A 23,369-nucleotide genomic window follows, 5' to 3' on the forward strand; every position below is an offset into this window, starting at 1 on the left:
CTTAGAATATATATGTAGACACAGTCCAGTCTTAGATGAGTTACTGAATTTTGCATTTTTACATAAGCTGAAAATACTGAACTTACAATAGAGGAATACATGGCGTCCAATAGCTCACTGATTGGTGTTGGACCGTCAGTGCTCCAGGACAATTACAGGGTCATTTTAGTTCAGGTTTTGGTCACAGTTTTTCTTTGCATCAACAGTTTTCTAATCATAACCTTTTTCTTGAAGGATTTCTTCTACACGACCATGCGCTACATCTTATTTGCTACCACACTGCTGTCTGATTGTCTGTTTTTAGTAATGAGTGATGTCCTACTCATTCTGAAGTATTTCACGTTCACCATACAAATGTGGTTGTGTGTTATTATATATGTTGTTATGTCCGTGTACACGTTTGTCACGCCTGTCACTCTCACGGCGATGACCCTGGAACGCTACGTGGCCATTTGCCTGCCGCTGCGTCATGGAGAGCTGTGCTCCATGCGCACTGCTCTGCACCTTATCCTCATTATTCATGGCCTCAGCTTGATACCCTGTGTTGTTATTCTCTCCATTTTCTTTGCATCAGCAACTCACGCCTTCTATATCCAGAACCGAGTGTGCTCTGTGGAGATATTCATCTTTCACAGTTGGCAGGGTCATTTTAGATCAGCTATCAGTCAGTTTTACTTCTTGATCATGTGCACCACTATCATTTTCTCCTATGTTAAAATAATGAAAGTGGCCAAAGCTGCGTCAGGAGAGAATAAAAAGTCGACAGGGAAAGGTCTCAGGACAGTTGCTCTACACGGTTTCCAGCTGCTGCTCTGTCTTGTCCAGCTGTGGTGTCCATTCATAGAAGCAGCTGTCCTTCAGATTGATTTCATGTTATTTATTAATGTCAGATACTTTAACTATGTTGTGTTTAATCTTACTCCAAGATGTCTGAGTCCTCTGATCTATGGCCTCAGGGATGAGGCATTTTTCCATGCAGTGAAATACTATGTTCTCTGTGGTATGTGCAAGAACAAATCCTTAGGTTTTACTATTTGACAGATAACACAGAAAAGAGCATGAACCCAGGACAGTATCTTTTTATTTTGATTTTTATGTCCTACCTGTATGGATTGTCTCTTAGGTGTGTTGCATTGTCTAATGAATAAGATATGCTATATAGTAAACCACAATTTAAAAACTTCAAAATGTCATGAGACTGGCAGCATGTGAGCTCAAATGTTAATTTCAGCTTCTTGGAGAAAGATTAGTCTACTTTCTCTTTACATCAGTGATTGTCTACCTTTTATGCACATTGTATATACAGCCTGTAGTGTACTTGATCCCCCTTTTTCTTTGGACTTTCTTCATATTGAAGTAATAATTCCCTTAAAAATCAATCTTTTTCAAGTTCATGTTTTTGAGCAGTTTCTGCTGTGTTCCTTGTTGTCTGTGGTCTTTGCCTTACTCAATAAAATACTGCTTCAGGCTCATTGAATAAATGATCTGGGCTGATCTGGACAGGTCTTTTTTGACTTTAGAGGCATTTCAGGCCTAATGTAACTCATTCATGATGTCTCAAATCGAGACATCAGAAGCTTTTGACTGTACAGGCGACACAATCTTTTGGCTATTATGTGGTGAAATTAAGTCGAAGTTAAGGCTAATCACCAGTAACATCAATAACATTGACACATTAGAAAAGCTTTGCAACAATGAAATTTATATTCTTGTAGCACCTCACACAAGGAAGGGCTACTATTGGCTCTATCCCACGGCAACACCATAAAAAACACAACAAAAAACACAACCACACTAACAATGTCAACTAACAGAACACAACTAAACTGAACATAAACACATGGACCTATCAATGCGTTATGGGTGTAGAGTGTATTCTTTAAGAAGATGCAGACTATGGAGCTCTTTCTCATAACTTTCAGTAAGGAGCCATGCACAACTGAAAAAAAAAGAAAGAAAAAAGAATATCAGATGCTTCTTCTTTCCTGGAAACATACATGTGAACATCAATCCCTGTGCATTAAATGAAATAAAACACATTAAAGAATAATTACAATAAATTACACAAATTAATTGTTATTAAATGAATGTCTTACATAAGATTTGGATTTGGATTTTTGGAGAGGATTTGGATTGTCCTCTGCTAGCGTTAGCGGATGAGGATCCAGTCTATACTCCTGTACTTCTCCACCTGCTTCTTCAAAGTGTTATCTGTCAAAAACAAGGACATATTCACGTGCAGTCTCCCCCCACACCAAATCTAATAGATATCAACAACAGAGTCATTACATGTATCACAACTGCAATAGAACAGTGCATCACACACCTGCTAAACACCCACTTCTCCCCACTACAGAGCATTGAGGTGCGATGTTATGCGATGTTATATGCTTATGTCAGGTACTTTAACTATGTTATGTTTAGTCTTATTCTTAGACATCCTCTGATCAATCAATCAATCAATCAATCAATCAATCAATCAATCAATCAATCAATCAATCAATCAATCAATCAATCAATCAATCAATCAATCAATCAATTTATTTATAAAGCACATTTAAGACAACAGAGGTTGACCAAAGTGCTATACAAAAATTAAGTGAAAAAAGAAAAGAAAACAGCAACCAACAACAAATCCAGCAATAAAGCAAAGATCAAGAAGACTTAAAAACTAAGGTGAAAAAGTAAGTTTTGAGCCTGGATTTAAAAGAATCAATTGAGGGGGCAAGTCTGACAGAGGGGGGAGATGCTGTTCCACAGTCTGGTGGCAGCAATCGTAAAGGCATGGTCATGGTAACATATTGGTAATTAAATTGAAGAAAGTATTTGGTTCTTGCTCATTTGACTGCTTCCTGAAATTTATGTAGGTAATTCCTTAAGATCTGGAAGGAGATTTGCAGCTTGTCCTTTTTCCATTTTCTTTCCGCCTTTCTGCACATTTGTCGGGAGAATACGATGTTGTTGTTGTTTAACTAGGAGTGAGTTTTGTTTTGGGGTTTTCTGAGTTTGAGAGGAGCGATAGAGTCCAGAATGTTGACACAGGTTGAGCTAAAATGGGAGATTGATTCCTATGGCCTCAGGAATGAGAAATTCTTTCATGCATTGAAATACTATGTTCTCTGTGGTTTCTACTGGAACAGATCATTAAGTTTTATTATATTATATTATATTATATTATATTAGATTAGATTAGATTAGATTAGATTAGATTAGATTAGATTAGATTAGATTAGATTAGATTAGATTTGGTATTTAAGTGGTATGGTACAGGTTGTTTTTATAGCATATGGACAATATTTACAGATGGAAACCTATGTACAGATGAGACTTTATATACAGGTGAGTGAGCAAGACGTCCACAATGATTGACTGAGATACTGTGAACATATTACACAGATGGATTTGTGTGTTAAGAGTAAGTACCTGGACTACAACCAGGAACTATAACATAATTTACACTACAGAGGAAATGGTAGATGATGAAATGGCCGATATGATCCATTGAATAGTACATAAATAAGCAGTAGATAGACTAGTGCAATATTTGGCACATAGTACTGTGCAAACAGACACTTTAAACCGTCTTTTTGCAGAACAGTCCAGTAGTGCAGTGATGATGGTGTAACAGTCTTCAGTCAGATAGGAAGTGAGGAGTAGAGGGGTGAGAGTGGATTAGTGTGTAGGGATCAGTGGAGGACAGAGTTCAGTAAGGTCACATCTGTGGAAAAGCTGTTCCTCAGTCTGCTGGTCCTGGCCAGGAGGCTTCTGAAATGCTTGGCTGAGGGCAGGTGGGAAACCAGTCCATTTGCCGGGTGGGAGGAGTCCTTCAGAAAGCTGCGCTCCAGCACAGAGCAGCTCCCATACCAAAATGAAACACAATTGGTTAGGAGGCTCTTGGTCATGCAGTGGTAAAAGTTCACCAGGATAGCTGAAGACACATGGTTCTTCTTCAGTATGCTGAATGTGGGTCCTGAGGAACCACAATGAGTTCACAATGAGCTCCTTGGTTTTGCTGGTGTTAAGGAGCAGGTTATTGTCAGCACATTATGTGGCCAAGTGCTGGACCTGTAGTTTGTCTCGTCGTTGTTCCTGATCAGACCAAAAACTGAACAGGAAGCAGGAAGTAGTTTGATCTGTCTTGAAGTCTTGTCAATGCAAAGGCCTTTGGTACCTTCAGCCAAAACAATAGTTACTTAATGCAAATGATTTCACTTTAAAATGTCAGAGTTGATGGCGACGAGAACTTACATTAAATGATTTGTTTAGCTCCATATGTAGTCTCTGTGTACGTATGTCAAATGGTTCAATTTGTGCCATAATGTGAATTAGACAACATTATTTCTCCAAAGATGTAGCTTTTAAACATTGAGACAATGGCAATATATTTTTATTTTAAACTACGATGCATTGACTGCATTTAAATGAACTGAGTCATTCAGTTCAGTCATAAGGTGTGTCCAGACTTTTGACTGGTAAGTGTAAATAAAACATTATATCATTCATTTCTTTTTAAAGGCTACCGTAACTTGCATTTTACTGAAGCTGTAAGAGAAATGTTGTGGAGTCAAAGTAGAAAGTAGAATAAAAAACAAAATAAATTACTTTGGAACACTTTAATGAGTAATCTGCTGAGCTTTTTGGTTTTTCATAGGACTGAACTCTATGAGAGAATTCAATAGTTTTCCAACTGTTGTGTCATCCATGTTTACTCACAGGAGATATATACATAATTAATGAACCAATTAGCCACCACCTTTAATGAGTTTCACAGGAGTTCATTAGCCATAAGAGAATAGTGATGATCATCTAATTAGCATCGCTGGTCTGTTTGGAGCAGAAATCCATCTTGAGAAAAACAAACCACAACTGCAGAGTGAATAGTAATCCAAAAGGCAAAAATGTTCATTCATACTTGATGATGGAAATAAAGCAATTTTAAAGAAGGGGATGATATGATGATATGTGAAAGGAATAGGCTTTGATGGTTTGTACACGTTCAGATGGACTTCAGAGAAAAGTTCAAACACTGGATTTTAACTCCCTCTTCACAACTGACCAGTGACAGTGTGAAACTGTCTGAAATTTAAGTTACAGAGGTTGTCAGACATAATACCCCTGATTCCAACATTAGAAAAGTACTTCTAAGGAGAAGGAGATGTTTGCATTTATTTGGCCATCTAGAAAGCAGTTGGAAAAGGCCTCCTGGTGCCCTGGCCCTGTTAAGATCTGATCACAAGTGGCCATTTTAAAGTACAGATGTGAACACACCCAAGACGCATTCAGGATAGATCACTCAGGCTGCATTCAGAGGTGATTCAAGCTCACATGAAGCTGGATACATGAGGTGGAGGGAGACAATGAGATACAGGTGGAACCCATTAGGGCAAGCAACACAATCACACTGGGGTCACAACGGGTCCTGACAGATGCTTGTTAATACCATGTCTGAAGAGTGTCAAAGAGGGGCTGGAGATTTTGACCGGGTGGTGGCGCTACATGAGAAATCAAAAGACCACCAAAGTCCTCCTAGTTCAACCTCAAGCAGGTATGAATGGTGGTACCATATTTCCTGGTAATCTACCAAACAATTGGCACAATATTTAAATCAGAGCCACACAAGGTAACTTCCAGTCAGGTAACCAGAATGTGTGTCCAAAATGACAGCAGTTCATCTAAGTTGTTGAGGTATTTTGGGGACAATTCTACCTTTAGTTTAGTGATAGTCCACAAGGCACATACTGTAAAAGTTAAAAAACCAAGGCTGAGTCATAGCACAAACAAACGTTTATATTTTATGTTGCCTCATGGAAAACCATTACACATCCAAATAGTTGCTTATTGTAACTTCAGAAGTTAAATCTGCAGGTAAATGGAACACCAGACAATATAGACTATCACAGGACCTACTACTGTGACTACTAGTGTACAAAATAATTTGGGGTAAATGTTTGTTTTAGAGAAGAAAGTAAAAATGCTACCCCCTGGATCTGGTTCTAATAAACTGTTTTGGGTGAAGCAGACTTGGCTGCGTAATGCCACATTCAGATAAACACACAGCGTGCAGATATAGTGATGTTTATCACTGACATTGGGAAAGTAATTCATGACCATCCAGGCTTCAGATTGTGTGGCAATGTTCAAACCAGTCGGTTTTCCCAGAAAAAAAAAAAAAAAACCCTAACAAACAAAAAACGATGCTGAAAGTCCATTTTCCCCATTTTCTTCGCGTGTTATCTTTACTTGAATAGCACTTGTCAAAACAAGGTTAAAAGCAGTATGGGTATAAACAGTATGTATCACCATCTACAAAACTGCTGCTTTGTTGTGTAGGCACTATAAAGCAAGGGACTTTTTCTGTGGCCATTATTGCTGCTGTATTTATATCTTAAAATGATTAAGGCTAAATTTTAAACCACTGGTTTTGCAGACGATACATCATTTCAGTCAGAATGGGCCAATGATATTCAGAATGGATTACAACAGAAAAGTTTTCATGGGCCTGAAGTTGACTAGGTTACAGATTGGGTCTGATACGTAGAGCAGGTGAGTACAGTAGTTTGCATTTCAGTGGGTAAAACATTTCCCAAATGAAAAATGGCAATGACGAAACAGTGTTTACAAAATGTTTGAACTGCTGCTGGAGCTGTCTTTATAAAGTGTCCCTGTCTCTGATGGCTGCACGCTGCTCTGCATTGGATGTTTGTGTGTGCGCAACGTCGTGATAGTTTGGTAAACCAACAGTCTTGTTTGTCTTTTTGATGTGTTTCTACTAAATGTATTGTGGATGTATAGTATACTGTGTATCTTGCTACTGGCTGAATATTTGAACTTCGTAAAACAGACACTTAGAATATATATGTAGACACAGTCCAGTCTTAGATGAGTTACTGAATTTTGCATTTTTACATAAGCTGAAAATACTGAACTTACAATAGAGGAATACATGGCATCCAATAGCTCACTGGTTGGTGTTGGACTGTCAGTGCTCCAGGTCAATTACAGGGTCATTTTAGTTCAGGTTTTGGTCACAGTTTTTCTTTGCATCAACAGTTTTCTAATCATAACCTTTTTCTTGAAGGATTTCTTCTACACGACCATGCGTTACATCTTATTTGCTACCACATTGCTGTCTGATTGTCTGTTTTTAGTAATGACTGATGTCCTACTCATTCTGAGCTATTTCAAGGTCACCATACAAATGTGGTTGTGTGTTATTATATATGTTGTTATGTCCGTATACACGTTTGTCACGCCTGTCAGTCTCACAGCGATGACCCTGGAGCGCTACGTGGCCATTTGCCTGCCGCTGCGTCATGGAGAGCTGTGCTCCATGCGCAGTGCTCTGCACCTTATCCTCATCATTCATGGCCTCAGCTCCATACCCTGTGTTGTTATTCTCTCCATTTTCTTTGCATCAGCAACTCACGCCTTCTATATCCAGAACCGAGTGTGCTCTGTGGAGATATTCATCTTTCACAGCTGGCAGGGTCATCTTAGATCAGCCATCAGTCAGTTTTACTTCTTGATCATGTGCATCACTATCGTTTTCTCCTACGTTAAAATAATGACAGTGGCCAAAGCTGCGTCAGGAGAGAATAAAAAGTCGACATGGAAAGGGCTCAGGACAGTGGTTCTTCACGGTTTCCAGCTGCTGCTCTGTCTTATCCAGCTGTGGTGTCCATTCATAGAATCTGCTGTACTTCAAATGAACTTTATGTTATTTATTAATATCAGATACTTTAATTACATAACTTTTATTCTTGCTCCTAGATGTCTGAGTCCTCTCATTTACGGTCTCAGGGATGAAATGTTCTTTCATTCACTGAAATACTATGCTCTGTGTGGCTCGTACAAAAAACAAGCACCAGGCTAAAGTCATGAGGCAAGATCTGTCTCTACTTTATATATCTCTATGTTGTTATTCTGATGTATGTGCGATTATTGAACTGATTCTTTTGCAACAGCAACAAAAACGAGAATGTTGACACCTACTATTGAACAACATTGGAATTCCCATTCTCTGTACAATATATTAAATTTTCCCACATCTTCCCTTTTCCATCTCTCCATTGTTTTTAATTTAATATATCAACTCACAGTAGCAACATGGAAAAATATCTTTGAGTTTGTGAATGAGTAATGTGCCAACATAACATGTCACAAAATGATTGTATCTTTTCCCTCCTTTCCCTCCCTTAAAGTCTTCATCTTGTGAACATATTCTCCCGAACTTCATCAGTTGGGATTTACTTCTATAACTGTGATTTGGGTGAAAGCTTTTCTTAAAAAAATAGTGTATCTTTCAGTTTATGCATCTCGCTGTAGTAACAGAATACTAATAAAATCCTCCCATTTGGTCCATCGTTCTCGTCCAGATTCCCTGAATGTTCTCCAAATAACTCAAATAATTTAGAGGTTTAAATGAACATACGACCAAAGCTGCTTCCTTACAATTTGCCATAAATATATTAGTATAGACCGTGGCAAAGTTTTTGCCCATGGCCTCACTAGTAACTCACTAGTTAGTCATTCCTGGTTAAATTAATCTAACAAGTCCAGTGCCTGTTGTTCAGGCTTCTTGGCATCAGGACATTTTTAAAAGAAAACTGCAGCCAAGTGTGTTGGGGCATCTTTAACAGTAACAGTAAACAGTAAAGAAGAGGGAAGTTGGAGACACCATTAAATTTCACTACTTAACTCAGCTTTATTTATATAGCACTTTAAAAACAAACAAACAGCTACAGCCAAAACAACATGCGGTATATGGGGTAAAATAACTATCTCAATGCAATGATAAATATCTTTATCAGAGTATTACATATGTAATACTCTGATAAATATCAGTACTATTTTTTTCTCATTGAGGATAGGATGTTAAAATGTATAATTAATGTGTGTTTGAAATAGGTCCTTTAAGAAAAGTTGAGGCGTAATTCTTGTTCCTTTATGCGTGAGTTCATGACCTTGTAGTTAACGCTTTTCCGGTTTGAGAAAAAAGAGGGAGAGACGGAGTAACGAGGCGGGGGAATAGCGCTGAGCGGGTAGCCTTGGATTATGTATGTGTTGGACGATTTGTTGAGAGTGTGTGAGTCGGACTCCTTGCTGCAATTAGGGTTTTGTGTGGACATGAAACAAGTGGATTAAGTTAGCTAGCAGGAACTGGGCGAGCCGCACAGCCATCGTTAGCTAGCAGGAGCTAGGCTAGCGTACCTGTCATCGTTAGCTAGCAGGGGCTAGGCTAGCGTCACGGTCCTCGTTAGCTAGCAGGGGCTAGGCTAGCAGCACGGTCATTGAGGGCGGACATCACCCGTTTCGCTGTTGCCGGGGGAGACAGAACCTCGTCGCTGCGAGCTGTTGCGGGCGGAGATGATTGCTGTCGAGACGGGGGAGCGACTCGTCACCGACGGCCTGGTCCTGCTGTCTTCACCGATACGGGAGGTACTGTTATAAAAGTAAAAAAATAAAAATAAAAAATATAAAATTTTCTTCCATGAGCTCCAACTAAACCGCGCCAACGAACTAAACTAAGTGCACTCAAAATTAGACAGTTTGAGTTCTATCACTACCCAGGTTTCTAGTTTTTTTATTTTATTTTTTTATTTTGCTCTTTTCCATAAACAAAGGTGACTGCGTTTCCTTGTTCATATGTTTAATACAGTTCCTAAAATTGATATGCTGTGTTTGTATTATGGAGTTGTGTTTCATCATTGAAATATTACATTCTGCCCAAGCAATTACTGGTGAAAGTGTATTCTCCATAGCCTCTGCACAGATATTAGTGAAAGTGAGAATCATATATTACCCTAGACCAGGGACAGGCACCTGGCGACCCCCGGGCTGCATGCGGTCCATGCTCTCCCTCAGAGTGGCCCCTAGAATATTTTTTGAAAATGATAAAAATGTTTCCTCTACTGCACCAGATCAGTTTTACATTGTAATAACAGAGTTCACCGCTAGATGGGGCGTCCTATGCAGACGCAAGAAAATCGCGTCTTTCAGGCACAATGGAAATCACATTATCTGACCTAAGTCGCCACTAAAACACTTTGCACAAAGTTAAATATGAGAAGTACACTGACGCTGTCAGGGCTGCCTTGCATCGACGATCTCAAATCTAAAGTACACAAACAACAGCAATGTTTTACCAGAGCTGCAACCACACAGGAGACTGCACTCACAGCATCTTATGTTGAGCTGGAGCTTGCTAAAGCAAAGAAGCCCTTGTCAGATGCCATGGAACTGGCCAGAGCTTACGGTGATGCTAACCAGGTTAAAAACTTTGATACGTTCTCTTTGTGTAGTCGCACAGTGACACGTAGAATTTTTGACATTCACGATCATGTCGAGGGGAAAATGAAACAAGTTATGCGTGACTGCAAGTACTTCTCCCTGGCCTTGGATGGAAGTACAGATGTGATGGATGTCAGCCAGCTACTGATTTTTACAAGGACTGTTGACGGTTCGTTTGAAGTGCATGAGGAGTTGCTAAAAATGGTGTCTTTGCATGATACCACCAAGGGCACGAACATATTCAGCGCCGTTAATACTGTTGCAAACGCGTATAGTGGCTTTGACCAGCTGTCAGCTGTTTTCACAGATTCAACAAAGCGGAGAGTGAACTGCCTTATACTGCGCCGTATCATACATCAGGTGAGTGAATAGGCCTATTAATTTTGGGATTTTGAGTGACATGCAGGACAAACATAGGCAAATATTAACAGTTATTTTATTTATTCCTACAGGAGGCCCTCTGCGCCAAGACACTTAACTTTAGCCACGTTATCGACTTGGTGACTAAAGTAATAAATCTCATCCGAGGAGGGAACAGATCCCTGAGTCACAGGAGATTTTGCCTTTTTGAATGAAGTGGATGCCGCTTATGGTGATTTGCAAATGTGAGGTCCGATGGATGAGTTGGGGAAAGTGTCTGCAGAGTTTTTTTTGTGCTGCGCTCCGAAATTCCAGTCTTTTTGGAAGACGAAGTTCGTGGTGATTACTGCAGGAAACTCAAAGACACTGCGTTTCTATGCCACATGGCATTCCTTACTGACATCAGTGCACACCTTAATGAGCGGAACACGAAGTTGCAGGGGAGAGACCAAACTGTGACCTGTGTGTACATGTGAATGCATTTCAGCGCAAATTAGACTTGTTCAAAGAGGGATTTTCATACTGTCATCCAAATTTGGCACATTTTCCTGCTTATGAGGAGATGCAAAAAAAAAATGTCCCGAAGACTGACTTCGCAAATAGAAGACCGATGTCGAGAGACTGCAGGAGCAGTTAAGCATCGTTTCCAAGATTTTCACACAATGCAGCCACAGATACTTTGCGATCTGCAGTTGGATCCGTTTTTTTCAGGGGAGGTGCAATGAGAAGGAGGAATGAAAACGAGAATTTCGTTTTGTGGGAATTTCCCACTCCTCCGAGATTTTGCTCTCTCAATGATCAGTGTGTTTGGGAGCACATACATCTGTGAGAGCAGTCGTTCGACATTGAAGCACATCAAGTCAAAAGAGAGAAACAGGCTCACGAATGACACTCTTTTTTTTACCTGATGTGAATTGGAAGCACAAAGATGGACATTGACATCCACTCTATTGTGCGCCAACAGGCAAAGCCGCATGTTTCTCATTAAAAGAGAACCAGTCCTACTGATTTATGTTGGGGGTGAGGTACAACAGGTATGCAGGGAAAATATGAGAGCCCTTTGTAGTGGGAAAAAAAATCACAGTATGTAGTTATTTGTTTGCTTCAAACCCTTTGTTGTTGAAGAGTGGATCTGTTATACATGCATTTGAGCATGAAATGTATTAAGATACTGTGATGTATGTTGGTTCAATAAACATACAGTTTTGTTTCAGTTTTGAGTTTTGGTCTTACTTAAAATGGCATTTTTTGTCATAAATCTGGTTAGGTTCCTGTGATTTCTGGCAACACAATGTGGTGCCTAAATGTTGCTGTGTGTGTGTCTATGCCAGGCTGCATCCTAATGGCTGCTGCCGTTAAGGAGAGTCGTTTCTATGGGGTGGGGGTGCCTGGTCTGGTCTAGATGGGTAACAATGTCCAAGTAACATCCACATGAATGCCAGGTCTAAAACGTACCCACCAGAACACTGAATGGTCACGACATGGTCAATGCTATTTACTTCACTTCTCAGGGGTTTTTATGTTGTGGTTGATCAGTGTATACACATGAGCTGAGGGGTCAACGATATGCAGGTGAAACTGATGAGGGGAGTACACAGAAGAAACCAATCAAACCATCAAACACGGGCAAAGACAGGAGGTGAAGCTAGAAACAAGACACCAAGGAAAAGACTTCCAGAACAGAAACACGAAACACAAATAAAACCCAGCAGGATTACAACTGAGGTAATAAAACAGAGTATCATGTCACATCATGACACCCCGAGAGCTTTGACCTCACAGTCAAGCTTTATTGTCATTTTGCCATACATACAGCTGTGATGCAGACAGAATGAAATTGTGTTTCTCTCAGAGATCTGTGCAAACTTGGCAAAAAAATATATTATCACTCTCCACCAATATACCAATGGAAAGTGTTAACTTGTGCGGTGGGGGCATCAAACCTGATGGTAATAAAAAAGGAATGTTTTATCCTGCTGTCTATCTTGGAAATAAAAGGCCAGCTGACGTGTCTTCAGTCCAATTGAACGTTTTTGGTTTTTGCTGATATCCAGGGTTGAACGTTAATCAGCTATTCATTACAAGTTTATATCCAAAGCCAACACATTCTACATCACCTCCCGAGAACACAGCAGTAAAGAGGATAATACTGGCCACTAGTGACATGCGGTCAGGGTAGGTAGGTGCCATCACGGAAAGAAGAAAATATGATAAAATAATTAAAATGATTATGTTCATCCAGTGATTTGTACTACAAAGTATTTGTTCTTTCAGTGCACTCATGACCCCACTCATGATCCCAAACATACACTACCAGTCAAAAGTTGGGACACACTTTCTCATCAAACAAGCTGTGTCCCAACTTTTGACTGGTAGTTTACTTCTTGTGACTCCATGACTGCAGAGTAAGTGACAGCAAGCTAGACTAGGTACGATATACAGTTGGCAAGTAAGGCAAGACAGCAATAATGTTTTTTTGTTGTTTTTTTGTTTTTAATGAAGTTGAATGAAGGAAGGTGGTTCACTCGGCACCACGAGATCAAGTTCTAGATTCCTGTACTCCTGTTCTTGTCCATCCATGGTACACTCCACAATTGCAGTGTCATCTGAGAACTAAAATCCTTCAATATATAAAACAATACTAACATTAGTTATAATACAGTTACAGTACTGGATATATGTTACAATATACTTATATGAAAATGTTATCAGGACAATGGTTTGTTAGAAGTTTGTTATGTGAAAAGAATAGTTAGAAAAAGTGTAGCTGGGCGGAGTAGCATTAGTGGTGTGGTCTTATCCATGGACGTTGTATATTTAAAGCCTCCATGCACCACTGTCCCTCAGTGACTTTGAATCACTGAAGGGTTTGTAAACTGCTGTAACCAAACCAGCTCCTTAGCACTCAAACATAACTTATCGTTTTGTGACGAAATTTTCTGTTTATTTGTCAAGGTAAGTTTTAAGTCAAGTGTATGGCTGCGAACAGCTCACTGGTTTATGATGCTTTATTATCGGCAAAATTCAAGGTGATTTTTGCGGAGATCCTGGTGTTGGTTTTTCTTTGCATCAACCTGTTGCTCATTGTGATCTATTTTAAGAAGGAGTGTTTCCACACAACCGCACGCTACGTCTTATTTGCTGTTACATTGCTGTCGGATAGCCTGTTGTTATTCATAACTGATTTGCTGCTGTTCTTGACTTTTTTTTATTTGAAAATGCAGGTATGGATCTGTATCATTATCTTTTTTCTAACTTCACTTTATACTACAGTCACACCTGTCACTCTGACAGCAATGACTCTTGAACGATATGTGGCCATTTGTATGCCACTGCGTCATGCAGAGCTGTGCTCCACACACAGCACTATGAACTGTATCCTCATCATTCACTGCATCAGCTCTGTACCCTGCATTGTTATTCTGTCCACCTTCTTTGCATCTGCCTCTCTTAGCTTCTACAAAGAAGAGAGAATATGCGCTGTGGGGGTGTTTATGATTCATGTGTGGCAGGATCACCTTAGATCAGCTATCAGTCAGTTTTACTTCTTGATCATGTGCATCATTATCATTTTCTCTTATGCCAAAATAATGAAAGTGGCCAAAGCTGCATCAGGAGAGAATGAAAAGTCAACACAGAAAGGGCTCAGGACAGTGGCTCTTCATGGTTTCCAGCTGTTGCTCTGTCTCATTCAGCTGTGGTGTCCATTCATAGAAGCTGCTGTATTTAACATTAATTTGAAATTGTTTGAACATATCAAGTACTTTAACTACATTGTGTTCTATATTGCTCCAAGATGTCTGAGTCCTCTCATTTATGGTCTCAGAGATGACATGTTTTTCCATGCACTGAAAAATTCTCTTCTCTCTCATAAAAGAAATTTGATTTGATAAATTCCTCCCCACAGTGTTTGTTAGTCACATGCACATTGTTGATGTTGAGCTGAAAAAGCCGGTGCCCACAGGTCTTTAGGTTGCAGGTTGTTGTGATCGTCTCAAAACCACCATCTCAACAGAAAACATTGAGGAGACAATGAGTCAGCAGAACTGCTTCTGCTGGAAGCTTAGCTCAGTGCACACATTTTATAGTTTTTATACAAGCTAAGGTATGGCAGGAACAAGCAGTGTTTATTTTATTCTCTATTAACTGTTACATTGTTTATTCATTTGAGTCTTATCTGCTGTTTCCTCGCAAATGACGACATGTAAAATAGTGAGACAAACTTTCTGAAACATTACCTCTGTGCATCTATTTGATTTATCATACTGTATGAATGCTGTATGAATGAGATCTCTGGTCTGATGTGTTTAAATAATATAATTTATGTATTTTTTGATGTGTTAATAAGTTAGAAATATTGTCTATTATGTGAATGATAATTAAAATATTAAACATTTTCAAAAACATTAATTGCCAAAATAATTTCTGCTCATGGAGATATACAACAGTAAATTCCATTTTCAATCAGTCAATCAATCAAAAAACCCTTTATTGTCACTAGCACAAGTACCAGCGAAATTAGCCATCAGCCCGTCCATACATATACAAAACATACGTACACCTTGACAAAATGGGGGGGGTAGACAGGACAGGAAGACAAGGGTGGAAAAGATTTTTGATGTGTATTAAACAAGATTTACCATGTTACTTAACAATTCAGCCCATTCTTCCTCATCACTACACTAAACTATGTTGATCATATTTAACAGACGCATAAGAGGCTGTTATTAAACCTCTTATGTTGTTGTAATCGGCTTATCCAGGTCTGGGTCGGGGGGGTGGGCAGTTACTTCAGCATTCAGGTCCAGATGACCCTTTCCCCAACCACTTCCACTACCTCCTCCGGAGGGATCCCCAGGCACTCCCAGGCCAGACGGGAGATGTAATCCCTCCATTGTGTCCTGGGCCACACCCGGGGCCTCCTTCCTGTGGGACATGCCCGGAACACCTCTAATGGGAGGCGTCCGGGTGACATCCTTACCAGATGCCTGAACCACCTCAACTGACTCCTCTCGATGTGGAGGAGCAACCCTACCAGCCCAAGAAAGAAACCCATTTCAGCCGCTTGTATCCATGTTCTTGCGCGTTTGGTAAGTGCTGCAGAGGCTTGTCAACCAGGACAGCCCTACAACATCCAGAGCCTTAGGGTTAGGGTTAAGATACCTGAGGCAGATCTTGTTCCCTCCTGGAGCTCCACCGCCAGGGAGTTGTTTCACTACCTCTGCGATTTCTGCCCCAGTGACTGGAGGTCCAACCCTGGACCCTCTGGCTCTATTTCCCCCTATGGAATACATATTTGTGGGATTGAGGAACTCCTCAAAGTATTCCTTCCGCCACTGGACAATAGCCCCAAGTGACGTCAGCAGCTCCCCGTCCCAGAACCTCTTTGGATCCAATCGATAGTCTTCCTCCGTAGCCTAACCAAACTCCTCCTACCCCGAGTTTTGCTTCAGCGACTGCTCTGGCCATGGACTGCTTAGCCATCCAGTACAGGTTAGATGATTCTGGAGACCCACTGACTAACCATACTCTGTAGGCCTCCTTTTTCAGCCTGACAGCTCCCCTCTCCATCAGCGGGTTTGGGGGATACCGGCATGACCAGCACCAGCGACATTACGTCTGCAGCTCGCAACAGCCACCTCAACAAGGGCAGAGCAGAACATGGCCCATTCGCACTCAATGTCCCCCAGTGCCTCTGAGACGTGGTTGAAGCTCTGTCGATGGGAGTTGAAGGCCATCTCGACAGGTTCTTCCACTAGGTATTCCCAGCAGACCCTCACTATTCGTTTGGGTCTACCAGGTCTGCATGGTGTCTTCCCCTGCCATCTGATCCAACTCACCACCAAGTGGTGATCAGTTGACAGCTCTGCTCCTCTCTTCACCCGAGTGTCCAGTACATACGGTCGCAGGTCAGGTGATACGACTATAAAGTCAATCATCAGCCTTTGACCAAGGCCCATGATGCCAAGAGATGATCCTCTTATGATGAACTTTAAAAATAAACATTTGCAGACTCTCTGCACAGAGATGTATACTTTACATACCTTCAAAGGTTCAAACATGCTATTAAAACACATGTTTTAAGAGCATGTTTGAACACGAATATTCATTAAGTAATAATATAGTCACCATGCATGGCACTACCTTTCTTGTTCTTATCCATCCCTGATACACACCACAATTGCAGTGTCACCTGAAAACTAAAATCCTTCAATAAATAAAATAATACTGACATGTCTCAAAAAAGGTTATTAAATGTTTTTGGTGTACGTTATAATACTGGATATATGTAACAATATACTTATGATCTGACTATTAGGACAAAAGTTTGTTAGAAATTTGTTATGTGAAAAAAATAGTAGAAAAAGTGTAGCTGGGCGGAGTAGCATTAGTGGTGTGGTCTTATCCATGGATGTTGTATATTTAAAGCCTCCATGCACCACTGTCCCTCCGTGGCTTTGAATCATCATGAAGGGTTTGTTAACTGCTGTAATCAAACCAACTCTTTAGCTCTCAAATATAACTTTTGTCATTTTGTGATGCAATTTTACTGTGTTTCTTTGTTTATTTGCTTAAAAACGTTTTGTCAAGGTTAAGTGTATGGCTGCGAACAGCTCACTGGTTTATGATGCTTTATTATCGGCAAAATTCAAGGTGATTTTTGCGGAGATCCTGGTGTTGGTTTTTCTTTGCATCAACCTGTTGCTCATTGTGATCTATTTTAAGAAGGAGTGTTTCCACACAACTGCACGCTACATCTTATTTGCTGTTACATTGCTGTCGGATAGCCTGTTGTTATTCATAACTGATTTGCTGCTGTTCTTGACTTTTTTTTATTTGAAAATGCAGGTATGGATGTGCATTATCATCGTTGTTTTAATTATACTTTATATTACAGTCACACCCGTCACTCTGACAGCAATGACTCTGGAACGATATGTGGCCATTTGTATGCCGCTGCGTCATGCAGAGCTCTGCTCCACGCGTAGCACTATGAACTGTATCCTCATCATTCACTGCATCAGCGCTGTACCCTGCATTGTTATTCTGTCTGCCTTCTTTGCATCTGCCTCTCTTAGCTTCTATAAAGAAGAGAGAATATGCACTGTGGAGGTGTTTATGCTTCATGAGTGGCAGGATCACCTTAGATCAGCTATCAGTCAGTTTTACTTCTTCATCATGTGCATCATTATCATTTTCTCCTATGCTAAAATAATGAAAGTGGCCAAAGCTGCATCAGGAGAGAATAAAAAGTCAACACAGAAAGGGCTCAGGACAGTGGTTCTTCACAGTTTCCAGCTGTTGCTCTGTCTCATCCAGCTGTGGTGTCCATTCATAGAAGCTGCTATGTTTAACATTAATTTTAAACTGTTTGAACATATCAGGTACTTTAACTACATTGTGTTTTATATTGCTCCAAGATGTCTGAGTCCTCTCATTTATGGTCTCAGAGATGACATGTTCTTCCGTGCACTGAAAAATTCTCTTCTCTCTCATAAAAGAAATTTGATTTGACAAATTTCTCCCCGCACTGTTGGTCAGTCACATGCACATTGTTGATGTTGAGCCGGTGCCCACAGGTCTTGAGGCTGCAGGTTGATGTGATCGTCTCAAAATTGCAATGTCATGCAGAACTACTTCTGCTGGAAGCTTAACATGGTGCACACATTCATATAGTTGATATTGTACAGGCTATAGTTTTTATACAAGCTCAGTTATGGCTTTGGAAGGAAAAAGCAGTGCTTATTTTACTCTCTTAATTGTTTCTGCGTTTATTCAGTCGGGTCTTATCTGATGTTTTCCCTACAAATGATACCTTTATATCACTTCAGTGGTTTTATCTGTGAAGCTGGAGGAAACAAAGGCGTTGGCTAATCTCAATGAAGACACAAATATTTTCTTGGGCCCAAAGCACTTCAGCGACTACCTTGGCCTAAAGGTAACAAAAATATTCACAGAAACAGCAGAAACTTGTTGATTTGATTTACATGAGTAGAATACTTGACAATGTGCACATGAACTCTTGGTAGTGTTTTTGCCAGAGAGTACAAGTTTCAGATAGTTTTGAACTGAATAAGGACCTTTTATAATATTTTTCTTGGACTGCACTAAGTGTAACTGGAACACATAACTGGAACTGAAATTAAAGTTGAGCTAAAGTGTTGCACAATACACAATATACTGTGTTCTATTTTCATAATTGTCAGTGTCATAAGTTAATCTATTATCATTTTTTGATTCACAATCGTGAAATTGTTTGCTCACCTGTGATAGTGATGTGAAATGATAATAAATCTAAAATGGCAAAGGTTCTAAACTGAACCTTATTAACTAAATTATATTTCCTGAACCAGATATTACCATTCTAGCTGGACAGAAAATCTTCAAAAATGGGGGAGTGAACTTTATTTCTATTTCAATACTAGCAGGATTAATTATTCTTTCACATGACCATGGCAAGCCAGCCAGATAACAGCCAGGAAACAGTATTTCCATTGATTCATGATTAAAGTGCAATAGTTCAAACAAGCCATGCAACACTCCCTAATTAACTTACAGTTAGTGGTGTTGCTGGCACAGAAGCTGTTAATTGACTCCTTAATCCTCTGGAGTTCAGAGTACAATTGACCGATTTTGGCTACTTTTGGGTTTACCTTTATATTTCATCTTAAAAAAAGTGTACATTGCCTTATTCTTTTCAGCACAACCTCATCTGTGGCATTCTCTCTCTTTGGCTGCAGTCACTCCATAAACGGAATATAGCCTCACTCTCACAACTTTTCCCTCTTCCTTAGCAACCATTGACTCATCATTACACTGCGTCGTGTTGCTATGTCATCTTAAATTGGTCATGTGATTCGAACACACCGGCCCATCCACTGACTCCAGAGTTTGCTGTATGGTTCTGAGAATAATACCATAGTGAGACAAACGGGTCGTTGTAGAGTATGTATATGGCAGAGCTGTACAGTACCTCTTACCATTGTTGCCACACAGATGTCACAGGCCACACATGGAAACTGGCATCTTGTGTTTCCAAGCTAAGCTGTACAGGATCTTGGAGCAGCAGGGGGCCCCACAGACACGGCATGCAGTCCCACCGGTGTGCGCACAAACCGTGCTGCCCATCAATCTCTGTCCCAGCTATGAGTAAATAACCCCAGCTATGGGCAAATTAACAGTGAACCGAGTGGCATATGACAGCAGTGAGAAGCACCACAACTAGGAAGGCAGATGAAGGCTGCAGCAAAGACGGGTCCCCAGTTGTCCTGGTTTTCCATACCACTGGACTCTGGCCTGCTTATTGCCAAGGACCATGTGGTGGCTGACTGTGCATCAGTCTCCCCACATTAAAAGATTCCCCACACAGGCATCCTCCTGAATGGATTAGCTGCTACTGGATGCCTTTGCCATAGCATACAAGCAGCTTGGTTTGGCCCTCAACATTAAAAAGTCTCAGATCCTCTACCAGCCACCTCTCAGTACAATTACCCCTGTTGTACTTACGGATATCTCCATTGGCGCAACCAGAGTTGAAAATGTGGGCCACTTCACCTACATTGGGAGCCTCCTGTCCTCCAAGGCAACCATTGATGTGGAAGTACACCGCTGCCTCAGCTCTTCCAATGGGACTTTCTCAAGACTGAGAAAAAGGCTCTTTGAAAACTATGACCTCCAAACCAGAACAAAGACTCTGGGGTACAAAGCAGTAGTGCTGCCCACTCTAGTGTATGGCTCAAAATACTGGCCACATACAGTAGGCACCTGAAAGCCCTAGAAGCATACCACCAAAGATGCCTCAGGAAAATCCTCAAGATCACCTGGGAGGATAAACATACCAACACCAGCATCTTAGAGTAGGCCAACATCCCTGCCATCACTGCAAGTCCTATATCCCCAGCTGCTTACAGGACAGCGTGCCCCAGGTGGACAAAAAAAAAGGTTTAAGGACAACATTAAAACAAAACTCAAAAAGTGCCACATAGACCCTAAGACCTGGGAGGCAACAGTATCCCACAGGGGGCCTGGAGATAACTTGTCTGAGATGGAGCTGGACAATATGATGACAACCTCCACAGTGCTACAGAAAGGAGAGCGGTTCCATCAAGAATGTTACACTCAGAACCACGTATTCCTGCCCACATTGCACCAAAGTATGCAGGTCTGGGATCGGCGTCTTCACCCACTTGAAGACACACAAGGACCAGGAAGGAGGACAGTCGAACTGTCATGATGATACACCACATATACTCTCCAAATAACACAACCTGCCTAGAAACATTCTAATATCAGTCCACCTGAAGTACAACAGGCAATAGTGGAGCACATAGTGACAAAAGATCCTGCAAATACTAATAATAAATTAGATTTATATCGTGCCTTTCAACACAGCTAAGGATGCTTTACAAGAAAATTAAAGGCCCAAAAACATTTAAAAAAAAACCTAAATTGTGTTTTTGGTGTAAGCTACAATACAGGATAAATATTACAACATAATTATGTTATAATAGGAATATGTTATTTGAAGACAGATGTGAAAATATAGTTTGAAAAAAAATGTAGTTGGGCGGAGTAACTGTAGCAGTAGTGGTGTGGTCTTATCGATGGATGTTCTATACTTAAAGACTCTGTGTACCTTTGTTCTTCAGTAGACACCACAGAGCTCAGCAAAGGATATTTGACTTCGAATTATCATGAACGAGTAGTAAACTGCTTAAATCAAACCAGGTCTTTAGCACTCAAAAATAACTTCTGTCATTTTGTTATTTGCTTAAATGCATATGTCAACATAAAGTGTATGGCTGCAAACAGCTCACTGGTTTCTGATGCTTTCTTGGTGGGAAAAATCAAGCTGATTTTTGCAGAGGTCCTGGTGTTGGTTTTTCTTTGCATCAACCTGTTGCTCATTGTGATCTATTTTAAGAAGGAGTGTTTCCACACAACTGCACGCTATGTCTTATTTGCTGTTACATTGCTGTCAGATAGCCTGTTGTTGTTCATGTCTGATTTGCTGCTGATCTTGACCCATTTTCATTTACTAGTACAGGTATGGATGTGTATTCTTATCTCATTTCTGGCATTACTGTATTTTACAGTCACACCTGTCACTCTGACAGCAATGACTCTTGAACGATATGTGGCCATTTGTATGCCGCTGCGTCATGCAGAGCTGTGCTCCACACGCAGCACTATGGCCTGTATCCTCATCATTCACTGCATCAGCTCTGTACCCTGCATTGTTATTCTGTCCACCTTCTTTGCATCTGCCTCTCTTAGCTTCTACAAAGATCAGAGAATATGCACTGTGGAGGTGTTTATGTTTCATGCGTGGCAGGATCACCTTAGATCAGCTATCAGTCAGTTTTACTTCTTCATCATGTGCATCATTATCATTTTCTCCTATGCTAAAATAATGAAAGTGGCCAAAGCTGCATCAGGAGAGAATAAAAAGTCAACACAGAAAGGGCTCAGGACAGTGGTTCTTCATAGTTTTCAGCTGTTGCTCTGTCTTATCCAGCTGTGGTGTCCATTCATAGAAGCTGCTATATTTAAGATTGATTTTAAACTGTTTGAACATATCAGGTACTTTAACTACATTGTGTTTTATCTTGCTCCAAGATGTCTGAGTCCTCTCATTTATGGCCTTAGAGATGACATGTTTTTCCGTGCACTGAAAAATTCTCTTCTCTCTCATAAAAGAAATTTGATTTGACAAATTTCTCCCCACAGTGTTCGTCAGTCATGTGCACATTGTTGTGGCCAGTGCCCACAGGTCTTGAGGCTGCAGGCTGATGTGATTGTCTCAAAATTGCAATATCATGCAGAACTGCTTCTGCTGGATGCTTAGCTGATTGCGTATATGGTTGATAGTTTACAGGCTATAGTTTTTATACAAGCTCAGTTATGACTTTGGAAGGCAAAAGCAGTGTTTATTAATTGTTTCTGAGTTTATTCAGTTGAGTCTTATCTGCTGTGTCTCCCACAAATGATAAAATAATATAAACTGCATTGATAGTGAATCACAAACTTTCTGAAACTTTACATTTTGCAGATAAAACAATAAATTGTATGCATGATACTATATGAATATTGTATTAATGAATTGTCTGTAAGTTGTCTTTAAATAATGTAATTGATATCTTTGACTGGTTAATATCATGTGAATGATAACTGAAGCATTAAATAAACCTTTGTTTTCAAAAAACTAAATTGTCAAATAATTTCTATCCTATGAGATGTTTAAATTCATTAGTTACCATGTTAATTATTGAGTCATTTCATTATTCCTAGTCACTACAGTAAGCAACAGTGATTTTCACAGTTAACAAATTCAAAAGCGGCTGTTATCAATCCTGTCATGGTGAACTTCATATATAAACATTTACAGACTGTCTTTCTGAAATGTATAACACACCTTTATATCACTTCAGTATCTGTGAAGCTGTAGGAAACAAAGCCATTAGTTAATCTCAAAGCATGCTATGAAGACACAGATTAATTTTTGGGACTTTGTTAAATCATAATACAGTCAGTAAGGTCGGCACTACCTTGGCCTCCACCACTGCTGACAGGAACCTTTATGTTATATTTGGCCAAGATATCCCTTTTAACTTAGACATAAAAAAAGTAACCAGGACTACCTTTTTTAACATGTGCAATCTTGACAGATTTAGGAACATCCCATCTCAAAGCGAGGCTAGAGCACAGATGAGATCATG

General features: G+C 40.1%; 5 protein-coding genes and 1 long non-coding RNA gene across 6 annotated transcripts; all 6 read left to right on the plus strand.

Moving 5' to 3' along the window:
• Positions 1–99: 99 nt before the first annotated feature.
• Positions 100–1,164, plus strand: LOC125013829 (odorant receptor 131-2-like). The gene has a single exon (XM_047594730.1). It carries the CDS (start codon positions 100–102, stop codon positions 1,036–1,038), a length of 939 nt encoding a protein of 312 aa, XP_047450686.1. The 3' UTR covers positions 1,039–1,164.
• A 5,285-nt stretch (positions 1,165–6,449) lies between these two features.
• LOC125013803 (odorant receptor 131-2-like) lies at positions 6,450–7,873 on the plus strand. The gene has a single exon (XM_047594704.1). It carries the CDS (start codon positions 6,944–6,946, stop codon positions 7,871–7,873), a length of 930 nt encoding a protein of 309 aa, XP_047450660.1. The 5' UTR covers positions 6,450–6,943.
• Positions 7,874–8,960: 1,087 nt separating this feature from the next.
• On the plus strand, positions 8,961–11,863 carry LOC125013749. Its single transcript, XR_007113403.1, has 2 exons — positions 8,961–10,650; positions 10,743–11,863. It is a non-coding gene; the product is annotated as an uncharacterized LOC125013749 (long non-coding RNA).
• A 1,624-nt stretch (positions 11,864–13,487) lies between these two features.
• On the plus strand, positions 13,488–14,873 carry LOC125013761 (odorant receptor 131-2-like). The gene has a single exon (XM_047594657.1). The coding sequence runs from the start codon at positions 13,626–13,628 to the stop codon at positions 14,538–14,540; it is 915 nt and encodes a 304-aa protein (XP_047450613.1). The 5' UTR covers positions 13,488–13,625; the 3' UTR covers positions 14,541–14,873.
• A 2,377-nt stretch (positions 14,874–17,250) lies between these two features.
• On the plus strand, positions 17,251–18,165 carry LOC125013805 (odorant receptor 131-2-like). Its single transcript, XM_047594706.1, has one exon. The coding sequence runs from the start codon at positions 17,251–17,253 to the stop codon at positions 18,163–18,165; it is 915 nt and encodes a 304-aa protein (XP_047450662.1).
• Positions 18,166–21,448: 3,283 nt separating this feature from the next.
• Positions 21,449–22,515, plus strand: LOC125013791 (odorant receptor 131-2-like). Its single transcript, XM_047594685.1, has one exon. It carries the CDS (start codon positions 21,449–21,451, stop codon positions 22,361–22,363), a length of 915 nt encoding a protein of 304 aa, XP_047450641.1. The 3' UTR covers positions 22,364–22,515.
• Positions 22,516–23,369: the final 854 nt, after the last annotated feature.

Source organism: Mugil cephalus, chromosome 9, assembly GCF_022458985.1.
Source record: "Mugil cephalus isolate CIBA_MC_2020 chromosome 9, CIBA_Mcephalus_1.1, whole genome shotgun sequence".
Taxonomy (NCBI): Eukaryota; Metazoa; Chordata; class Actinopteri; order Mugiliformes; family Mugilidae; genus Mugil; species Mugil cephalus.

Bases quoted from the DNA above. Each gene is read 5' to 3' on its own strand.
- LOC125013829 (XM_047594730.1), top strand. From the start codon at position 100: ATGGCGTCCAATAGCTCACTGATTGGTGTTGGACCGTCAGTGCTCCAG.
- LOC125013803 (XM_047594704.1), top strand. From the start codon at position 6,944: ATGGCATCCAATAGCTCACTGGTTGGTGTTGGACTGTCAGTGCTCCAG.
- LOC125013761 (XM_047594657.1), top strand. From the start codon at position 13,626: ATGGCTGCGAACAGCTCACTGGTTTATGATGCTTTATTATCGGCAAAA.
- LOC125013805 (XM_047594706.1), top strand. From the start codon at position 17,251: ATGGCTGCGAACAGCTCACTGGTTTATGATGCTTTATTATCGGCAAAA.
- LOC125013791 (XM_047594685.1), top strand. From the start codon at position 21,449: ATGGCTGCAAACAGCTCACTGGTTTCTGATGCTTTCTTGGTGGGAAAA.